The 10,803-nt window shown below is 42.7% G+C and overlaps 1 protein-coding gene across 1 annotated transcript; it reads right to left on the reverse strand.

Moving 5' to 3' along the window:
* Nucleotides 1-4,193: 4,193 nt before the first annotated feature.
* On the reverse strand, nucleotides 4,194-10,547 carry LOC110489602 (protein disulfide-isomerase A4). Its single transcript, XM_021562337.3, has 10 exons — nucleotides 10,055-10,547; nucleotides 9,542-9,713; nucleotides 9,124-9,329; nucleotides 8,777-8,915; nucleotides 7,159-7,364; nucleotides 6,863-7,021; nucleotides 6,521-6,672; nucleotides 5,686-5,842; nucleotides 5,247-5,480; nucleotides 4,194-5,003 (listed from the first exon to the last, which is right to left on the reverse strand). Exons 1-10 carry the CDS (start codon nucleotides 10,131-10,133, stop codon nucleotides 4,588-4,590), a joined length of 1,920 nt encoding a protein of 639 aa, XP_021418012.3. The 5' UTR covers nucleotides 10,134-10,547; the 3' UTR covers nucleotides 4,194-4,587.
* Nucleotides 10,548-10,803: the final 256 nt, after the last annotated feature.

Here is a 10,803-nt window from a genome sequence, read left to right on the forward strand (position 1 = left end):
CCTACACACTTCATTAAACCTAAAATAAGTAAAGATGTCATTACGTCCGAGGCAGACATTGCTCAGGACGACAAACACGAGCCCTTTGCATAGCCCTTCTCCCCTTGTCTATAGAAGGGACACACACTGTTTAAATGGCCCAAATGTTGATTGAGACATTGACAAATGTAACAGATTTTCACTATCACTGATGTCATGATATGTTTGGTAAAGTAATAAAGAAGGTGAAATATTTTGGGTAGATGTTCCTAAAACAGATTCAAAATTATATATGGACATATAAATCACAGTGCCATCCATTTTTTCACCAAAGCCCCATATACTACCCACCACTGCGACCTGTACACTCTCGTTGGCTGGCCCTCGCTTCATACTTGTCCCCAAACCCACTGGCTCCAGGTCATCTACAAGACCCTGCTAGGTAAAGTCCCCCCTTATCTCAGCTCGCTGGTCACCATAGCAGCACCCACCTGTAGCACGCGCTCCAGCAGGTATCTCTCTCTGGTCACCCCCAAAACCAATTCTTCCTTTGGCCGCCTCTCCTTCCAGTTCTCTGCTGCCAATGACTGGAACAAACTACAAAAATCTCTGAAACTGGAAACACATCTCCCTCACTAGCTTTAAGCACCAGCTGTCAGAGCAGCTCACAGATTACTGCACCTGTACATAGCTCCATCTATAATTTAGCCCAAACGACTACCTCTTTCCCTACTTATTTATTTTGCTCCTTTGCACCCCATTATTTCTATCTCTACTTTGCACATTCTTCCATTGCAAATCAACCATTCCAGTGTTTTACTTGCTATATTGTACTTACTTCACCACCATGGCCTTTTTTTGCCTTTACCTCCCTTATCTCACCTCACTTGCGCACATTGTATATAGACTTATTTTTCTACTGTATGTTTGTTTTACTCCATGTGTAACTTTGTGTTGTTGTATGTGTCAAACTGCTTTGCTTTGTCTTGGCCAAGTTGCAATTGTAAATGAGAACTTGTTCTCAACTTGCCTACCTGGTTAAATAAAGGTGAAATAAATCAAATAAATACAAATAAAGTATGAAAAGGCTTATTCATTCACAATAAAAAATAAAAAATATTATTTCTGTTTTATTATACTTGTGTACTAGATTATATGGGTAGAAAAGTGTTTTTTTCTCAGACATAAATTAACAATTCCAGGTGAAAGCCAAATGTTATAGCTTTCTGGGGGGGGGGGGGGGGGGGGTGGAGAGACACACTCTACAACATGAATAAAATATTGCACTCATGCTAGATTGATGACTAAAAGCATAGCGAAACAGTGCAAAACGGCTGTCAGCTCAACTTCATACAACTACCTTTTATGCCAAAGCAGAGATGCTGATTTTTTCCCCCTGAGCTACAGACATCTATATCAGGCCGCTAATACTAGTAAACGTCAAGTGCACTATTTTTAGGGGAAAAAAATATTATTTTATTAATATAATATTATTTTTTAAATGTAGATTTTCATTTTTTTCTCGTGGCTATGGCCGAGTGTCTGTTCCCCCCCTTTCAATTAAGACCTAGACAACCAGTTGAGGGGAGTTCCTTACTGATTACTGACCTTAATTCATCAATCAAGTACAAGGTTGAAGCAAAAAACCTGCAGACACTCGGCCCTCCGTGGAATGAGTTTGACACGTGTGCCCTAAGTGGTTGGAAATATGCAGAATATATTGCTTTATGTTGGTCAGCATCACAGGAGGTTGGCGGCACCTTCATTGGGGAGGACGGGCTCGTGGTAATGGCTGGAGTGGAACAGTCGTAAACTCAGTCAACTATCTGGACAATTTTTCCTTTACGATCTGGCACTACAATATACTGTATTATAGATGACACTCGCACCCCAGTAGTCTTCAGTGCCACATTACGACAGTAGAGGTCCCTCAACAGCAAAACATTGATGATTTTGTTTTTATTGCAGTACCATAGGTTAGTTATAAAAACAACTCTTTGGTAGAAGTGTTGATAGTTGTATTGGCTTTACCACAAATTAGCATTGCATTTCTTAGCAGTTCTGTTATTTACTTTCTATTCAAGGATTGCTCCAGCAGAGGTTACTACGGTACTGTTGGCTTTGGGTAATGTGAGAGACGGAGGGTAAAGTTATGAACTATCGTAGCTAGTTGTGGAAACAAGTTAGTCGTGTTGTTAGCGTATCACGTGATGTACGGAATTTCAGATAGCTAGCGCAGGTTATCGAAATAACATTTAAATAATGTCAAAGTAACTATTGGAAATGTGAAACAGTTGTTTATACTTTGGCCAAAACCTAGCTTTTATATTCGTTTATTTAGCTATACAAACGAGCTAAACTACCCTCTGAGAGCAAGCCATCTCGACCAGCTGACACAGTCAGTTATGCTACCAAGCTAAATCAAGGCTGAAGGTGTATTACATCAGACGAGATCAGACAGCCATCCACATAAAGAGATGCACATGGAGTTATTGAACTGGGAACATTTTCACTCAGAGAAAATTCACAAAATGACTTCACAATTACAATCAGAAAGATTGTAACTATTTCACGAAGGGCAGCGTTTTAATGACCCTTTAAAAAAAGAATATTGCAGTTTTGAAAGTGCCATAACTGTAGTTGACTGTTATTTTGGAGGCAGTAATTGCAGAGGGACACACTCTACAACACGAATCAAATGGTCAGTGGCAGTCGGCGCCGTTTCAGATGAGGACGTTTTTTCTTTTCAACATGGCCTTATTTCTATTTCAGCATATTGGATGACTGTCATTCATATTCCATTCACCCAGTTAAATGTAACAGCAATAGGTTTAGGCTACTACATGATACTCACATTTTCCCTTTACCCATCATGATGTTGCTACAACCTAGCCTATGAATGAAAGTTTACAACGTAAGTGCACACAGGTCGAAAGACAAATTCGATGTGACATGGACAGTGACATTCAATACCGCCTTGCACACTATTGTCTGCATCTAGCTGATAGTGGGTGTAATCATTAGTCCCAACAGTTAAGCAAGAGTTTATTGGACAAATTCATGTAGGTTTATCCCCGTTTTGTTCCGTTTGCTTCTGTTTAAGCAAATGTTTAACAGAGTCAGCGGAATGAATACACCTCTGATAAACACAGTCCAGTTTCATAGCAGCCACGTTGTATTCCTTCTTGCATCTACTTTATGCGCTCCTTTCACCTCTTCCTTTCACTTGTGGACTCCAATGCACAACGCATCAGCTCTATGTGACCTTGCGAAAAAACCTTAACAAGCCAAACCACTAAACAGCCTACATCGTTGTCACCATATTAGCTAAACGTCAGCTACGTCATAGTCAGCATAGCTAATATAACTAACCCGTTAGTAAACCCGCTACAATCATGCAGTAACGTTAGTGTCGTCATTAAGCAGTTACACCAGCAGGCCCCATTGTCAATAAATTAGTAAAACCAAAAGCTTACCTTGACTTGGAAGAGTTAGTGTTGTATTGGATAGTCATAGCCAGCTAGCTAACATAGCATCCCTCTGAGCAGGGTGTTTCAGTAAGCTAAACTAGCTAGCTGCATTTGCTAAGTAAGTGACACTGGAAAAAAAAGACATTTCTCATTTAAGAAATTTTGTTCAGAACTGTTACAATATTTTCTCTCTTGGAGTCAACTATTCACCACATTTTATGCACTGCAGTGCTAGCCATCTGTAGTGTATGCTTTCAGTACTAGACTAATTCTCTGATCCTTTGATTGGGTAGACAACATGTCAGTTCACGCTGCAAGAGCTCTGATAGGTTGGAGGACGTCCTCCGGAAGTTGTCATAATTACTGTGTAAGTCTATTGAAGAGGGTGAGAAGCATGCACCTCCTAGCTTGTGTCTTGAAGTCCATGAACTCAGGACGGAACCTAGCTGTCCTCCAGGGTGCTACCCTACAATAATTTGGTATAGTTATCTAAAAATTATAATTTATGAAATTCACTGAGGACGATAGTCCTCCCGAGGAACCGCCACGGAGTTAGACTGCAATATTACTGTAGTAAAAACGTGTTCTTTTGGATGCAGAATACTGCAGTTAGACGATTTTAACTGCAGTACAATGCACTATGACTGCAATCTTTTTTCGTAAGGGGGACAGCTCAGAGGAGCTGGGAAGAGGAATTATGCAGCTACCAATCAGTACATCACTGTATACACAACTAACACCACATCAGTTTTCACAACATTTTATTTAGAAAGACTTAGAAATCTGGAACACAGTGCTTACATGCTTTTGGACATGGAAAAAAACAAAAGTTGAATCTGTGGATCACAGCAACTCACTAATAGCCCTCTTTGGGGACACTAACTCCTAGGCCCTAACCACCAGGCACTTCCCCTAGGTCCTAAACACTAGGCCCTAGAAGAGATCAGAGGAATACATCTAAACAATATGGTGGTAGCTCCATCCTGCTCTCTGATCCAACCCTCTAAGGTCTATGCATAAGTGGCTAGGGTGTAGGAGGGGCTGATTTGAGTTTGACAGCCTCTGCCCTCGGCTCCCCCAGGGCACCTGGGACTGCAGACTCTGCACAGTTGCGAGTTTAGGTACTCAAGAGCGATTCTCAAAGTTCATCTCTGCTCTGTGATAACTTTGTGGCGTGCTGTTCCAAGAACTTACTAAACCCTTCTATGGTTCTGTCTCCACCCTCAAATTTGATTGGGCTCTGCTTGCTGTTGCTAGGCGCAAAGTAGATGGTGGGGAAGCCCTCTGTTTTGTAGCTGTCGTGAGGCACATCGTTGGCAGTGGCGTCCATTTTGGCAATGACCAGGTTCTTCTCACTCTTGTATTTCTTCCCCAGGGCTGTGTAGTCAGGTTCCAGCTTCTTACAGTGGCCACACCACGGGGCGTAGAACTCTATCAGAACGTCTTTCTTGGTATCCATCACGATGTCGTCAAAAGTTTTCCCAACCACTACAGTCACAGGGCCTTGGTTGTTCTTGGGCACTGGCTGAGATTTGACGATGGGCTTCAGTTTGCCTGTAGAAAAGGGACAGACAAGATCAGACATGCTGACCACTAATGTATAGTCTATTACACAATCTTGGCAATTCTGGGTCAACCCTGTTAACTCAATAGGATCATGAAGACCTGTCACATATTGATGTTTGGCTGGCAGCAGACAAGGGTTAGGGTCAACTCGGGTTAATCTGTAACTCAATACAACATGTGGTGTAAAGTCCTCTGACATACTTTCAATTGACAATTTGCTGTCAAGCTCACCTTTCTTGAAGGCCATGATGAAGTCTCTCAGCACCTCAGAGTCAAACTCATCAGGCTCCATGGCAAACTTCTTGCCGCCATCTCCCAGGATACCCACGTTGACTTCCTCCCCGCTGTCACTGAGCCCCAAGCTCTTCAACTCGTCTGAGTAGTCCTCCTCGTCAGCGATGGCAAAGGTGTATTCTGGGAAATCCTTGGCCACCTCCAAAACCTTGCTCCTCCAGAACTGGGTCGCTGGAACGGAGAGAGGGGGGTAATCAGACCTGAGCTAAAGGTTCTAATGAACTAAGCCAAGGTTGTCCAAACCCCGGTCGGGGAGATCTACTGGAAGTGCAGTATTTTGTTCTAGCCCTTCTGCCTAACAAGGTATTATGGAAGCTACGCAGCTTAATATTTTGAGAAGATTCACATAATATTGGAAATAAGGGGTTGAGGACACCTTTCCTGTAGTCAAAGCTGAAGTCCACTCCGTAGTAAACGACAACCAGTGGTCTCTTGGTGTAACGTTTAGCGTCATTGCTTTGTTTCCTGTGACCCACCAGTGGCAGGATGTGTTTCTTAAAGAAGTCCTGCACCTCCGACATCTCTGTGGAGTCCTGGGGGGGGGGGGGAGAAGAGGACACAGGACATTAGACATGAATAATTGCAGAATACTATTTGGGTTGGGAAAGCATGCTTCATTGAATTCTTCTAGATTCAGATATCCCTGCATATTGCAGTGATATGGATAAATGGCATCCATCCAGTGAATCAGGCTGGGAATTGCCATGGACCTCACAATACTATTTCATAAAGATACTTAGGTGCCGATTTGATATGTTTCACTATATGTATTGTGATTCGATATTGTAATTTTATTACGATTTGATGTTGCACATATATTGCTCACCATGTCGGCTGCAGAGAGACAACAGAGCATGAGAAAACGAGTTTTGATCAGTCATGGAAATAAGTGCTAAACATGGTGGCGCACTATTAAAAATGATGGATCCCAACCTTTAGGATGAAAAATGCAAGAGTTTTGGCGCAGATAAAGCCGTCTAGCGCTAGCTAACTCTACCTAGCAAAACATTTATAATAATGTCATTTTTTTACATATCGATATTTGGAAGTTGGAAGTCAAAGTATCGATTTAATATTTCCCAAAATAGTATTGTGATATGTAACTGTATAGACCCCCCCCCCCCCCCCCCCAATCACAAGGCTTACTTTCACAGAGAGTTTAAGAAGCTGACTAGTGTAACGCACGTAAACACACCAGTTGGCAGACTTACTTTGATGGTGAGTGTATAGGAGTCTCTCTCGTATTTGGACCTGAACTTCTCAGGATGCACCATGACGACCTGGCTTGGGGAGGCCTTGAGGAGCTTGGCCACGTCTGAACTGAAGGTGTGGAGGAACTTGAAGTCCTCTCTAAGAATGTTACCTGGGAGGAGAGAAAAGAGGGGAAAACAACAACTATCTCCATTAGAATTAGAAGGCCGCACCGGGAGGACAGGAGTATGGATTAGATATATCCTCTGTATACTACACATCATATGAAATATTCTATGTATCATGAACTCTGACAAATACATTCTCAAAGTCAATGTAATTGATTGATTTTGTGCACTCACAGGCCTCTAGGTAGAGGTCATAGGTCATATCCTGCTCTGAGGAGAACACGCCCACTATGACAGCATCATCACCATCTTTGATTAACTCCTGCACCTGTTTCACCGTCTGCACCTGCTTGGAGGGTGGCCCTGCCTGCTCACTCATATAGTCAACGATACCTACAGAGAGCACACACACACAATAGTTGGTACCGTCGGCTATATCATTAACAAGGGACGTGTCCTAAAATCCATAATGTTAGCAGATATATTTAGTCATGGGGTAGTGACTGAAACAGTCTGAAGTGTGAACGTACCAATCTTCTCTCTGGGTCCGTTGTAGTCGAAGGCCTTCCCCTTCCTGAAGATCTTGAGGGTGGGGTACCCAGACACCCCGAAGCGGTTGGCGATGTCATTCTCCTGGGTGGCGTCTACCTTGGCCAGGGAGATGGGAGGAGAGCGCTGGCTCAGGGCCTTGGCTGCCTTCTCATACTCTGGAGCCAGCTGCTTACAGTGGCCACACCTGGAGTAGGGATTGGGCGTGGTTATTCAAATAGGCTGTATCACATCCGGCCGTTATTGGGAGTCCCATAGGGCGGCGCACAATTAGCCCAGTGTTGTCCAGGTTTGGCTCGGGTAGGCCATCATCGTAAATAAGAATTTGTTCTTAAGTGACTTGCCTAGTTAAAAGGTTAAATATCTAAAAAAAGTATACCCAAACGGACATTAGTATTCACTTTAAGATTTTTGTTGTGCACTGTAAAATGTACTAGCCAGGGATGTACATTTATGTTGATCTTTCTGCCGACTAACTGACCCTTATTAACTGGTTACATTTTTTTCAAAACAGTCAAATGACCAACAGAAAATACTATCAGAGATCTGTATAATGAGATGCTTATGTTTCTGCCCTAACAATGGGAGTCGTCCCAAGGCGGGAGGGCAGGTGACAAGCTCAAGACCAAAATAAGCCCATAGAAAAGCATTGGACTGATTTTGTCAAGAGTGAAAACCTCACACTTTGCCTCTTCCATACTATGCATGCATACAAGGACCAGACATTTTTCATTAAGAGGTTAACGGAAACATGCAACAATAGCAAGCCTATCGTCTCACAGTGACAAGGCTAAAGCCTATTATAGAACATGCAACTCCTGTAAAGAAACAGCTAAGTAATTTTCAAACATTTGCCCAAATACAGTTAGCGGAACACACCGTTCTAAAACAGAGAACCTAAGGCAAGCAGGTCCATATGTAACAGAGATGAAAATCTCTGTTAGAAACTTAGAAAGAAGGGGAATCTAATAGCAACAACAATGATGGTTTGCTAATATAACTAGAATTGTGCCTTTGGCTTCTGGACAACGAAAGAAAGTGGATATGAAAACCAATAGAACCGGAGAGAAATGCTGGTTCATGGCATCAGGAGGTCTTTATAAAATTGTCTTCACGTTTCTACAGATGGATTTTCACAAGTCTTATTTGAAGCAAGGTAGGACGTCTCATTATTTAAAGTCAAACGTTCAGGTTTAAAACAATTATACTGCCTGAAGCTGACATTGCAGTGGTGGGTGTAGCGTTGATAGTCAACGGTAGGCAGGCTATAGTCTTTGCAGCCGAATGGGAGGCGCCTTACGAGTTGAGGGGGGGGTGATCAACTATCCAAATATCTGCAAAAATGTCATATTATTAGAATAGTGAAATATGGGAGGGAAAGTTATAACAGCACTATGAAGCTTCAGAAGGCAAGAATAACATTCATGAAGCTTCACAGTAGAATTGTTTCAACTTCATCTCCTCCGCTCCTTCACCAGATAGAAAACACAAAGGCCATAATAGATTGAATTTCATAACTCAGTGCAGGTGAAAGAGGAGATGAGGATGTGACTCTAGACTATTGTGATGCATCCTAAACATTGTGGGGGACTGACTGACCATGGGGCATAGAACTCCACCAGGATGATGTCAGCGCTGTTGACCACCTCGTCAAAGTTGTCCTTGGTCAGCACCAGGGTGGCCTCTGGAGGTGGCTTCCAGTCCGGCTGGGCCACTTCCATCACTCGAGCCACAATGTCTTAAACACAACCACAGTTACTAATGTTACTGTGGTGAAACTGAAAGTGGGTTACAAGCCACAAGACAAACCACAGTTACAACATTATAGTAGCCTGTTTAATAGTCTGTTCCTGCTTTAGCTAAACAAGCGGACAATGTAGAGTTGTCAAAGGCTGAGAAAGAGACTCAGGTACTGACTGGATCAGTCTCCTTAGTAGACATCTCACCCTGCTCATTCCTGGCGCCATCATACTCCACAGGCTCCCCCTTCTTCATGATCTTGAAGGTGGGATATCCAGACACCTCGAACCTGCTCCCTAAGGAGCTGGACTTGGTCGCGTCCACCTTGGCCACAGGGATAGGGGGGTCATTCTCCTTCAGAGTCAGGGCAATCTTCTCATACGCTGAAGCAAACTGCTTACAGTGGCCACACCTGGGAGGGGAAGAAAACGGATTAGATGTGTCAATTGATGGAATATTAACAACAAAAAATGGTGCAAATATCTCATGCATATTTGAGATTAAAGTCTGTTTTTCCTACTACATGTCGGCTACCAGGAATTGCACAATAGATGAAGCGGATGGACACGTCTCCAATGACTGCCAAATATTGACTTTCTTAACTAACCCTTTATGCAAACTTACCATGGTGCATAGAACTCAACCAGCACGGTGTCCTTCCCCTCCATGAACATGTCGAAGTTGTCGTCGTTCAAGACCAACACTCCGTTCTCATCCTTCACCTCTGTTAGGTCATCTTTATCCTCTTCATCATTATCATCACCACCCTCCTCCTCCTCGACTTCTTCCGCTACATCTGCAACACCATGGATAACAAAACAGTGAAATAAACATAACGTGTAGCAACAACAGTCTGACTGGACTACAAAATTGGGATTGCATTGTAACATAAAACCACGCTACAACATAACAAAACCACGCTACAACATAACATAATACACGCTTGTTCGCACAACATTACAAAAAAAAAACTAGCCAGCAGTCAAGTTAGCAGCTAGCTAGCCAGCCAACTAGCTAGCTAGGTAATAAGAGCTGTCTGGCTGTTATAATTATAGAGGAGACGCCAACTACCTAACTAGCTTAGTAAACATTCCTGGCTAACTTAATTCATCCCAAAGTAGCCAGCTAGCTACTTACCATCAGCTTCACATCGGATGACAGTGGCAAAGTGGACAACGCCAAGTCCCACAATCAGTAGCAGCGCTATCTTTCTCATTGTCCGCTTTTCCAATGGAATGCTACCCGTGCAACGAGTGAGACTTCTCCTTTTTAACTAGTAACGGTAGCTGATGAAAGTCACCAAAATGGTGTATTAATAGAAATCTCTGTAGATATTTTTTGAATCCTGAAGTGGGGTTACAAACTGATCTTTGGCTTGTGGATTCTAGCTAAAGACTTCGGAAATCAGGTTAATGCACTGACTTGCCACATTCTAATTGGCTGTCATCATCGGCTTTCCTCCAATTGCGTACCGCCACTTAATTCCTGGATCCAGGACGTTCGAGGGTGCCATTGGATAGTCGACCAGTTGTTGTAATGTCATTGGACTGAATGGTCTACTGTATTTTCAACAGTAAACATAGAACAAGCAAAAGTTTAAGCGTACTTTTGATGTCAAGGACGTCTGTAATTGTCGTGTAAACATTAGCGAGCCCTGTTTTCATTCTTCCAGGGTTCCCCCCTCACCTTAACCTGCACAGCACACCATTTATTTGAGCCGTTTGAACATCTTTTATAACCAGGGAACATTTATTAAAATGTTTGTGTAAATATACAGTAACCTACAGAATACTCATAATTAAGCCTGATTCACTCCACGCAGAGTATTTGAACATACAACTTAAAAAAAAATGTCCCTCTTGAATAGTAGGCTTGGGTAGGTTACT

This window comes from Oncorhynchus mykiss, chromosome 15 (genome assembly GCF_057628025.1).
Source record: "Oncorhynchus mykiss isolate SJ-2025 chromosome 15, ASM5762802v1, whole genome shotgun sequence".
Taxonomy (NCBI): domain Eukaryota; kingdom Metazoa; phylum Chordata; class Actinopteri; order Salmoniformes; family Salmonidae; genus Oncorhynchus; species Oncorhynchus mykiss.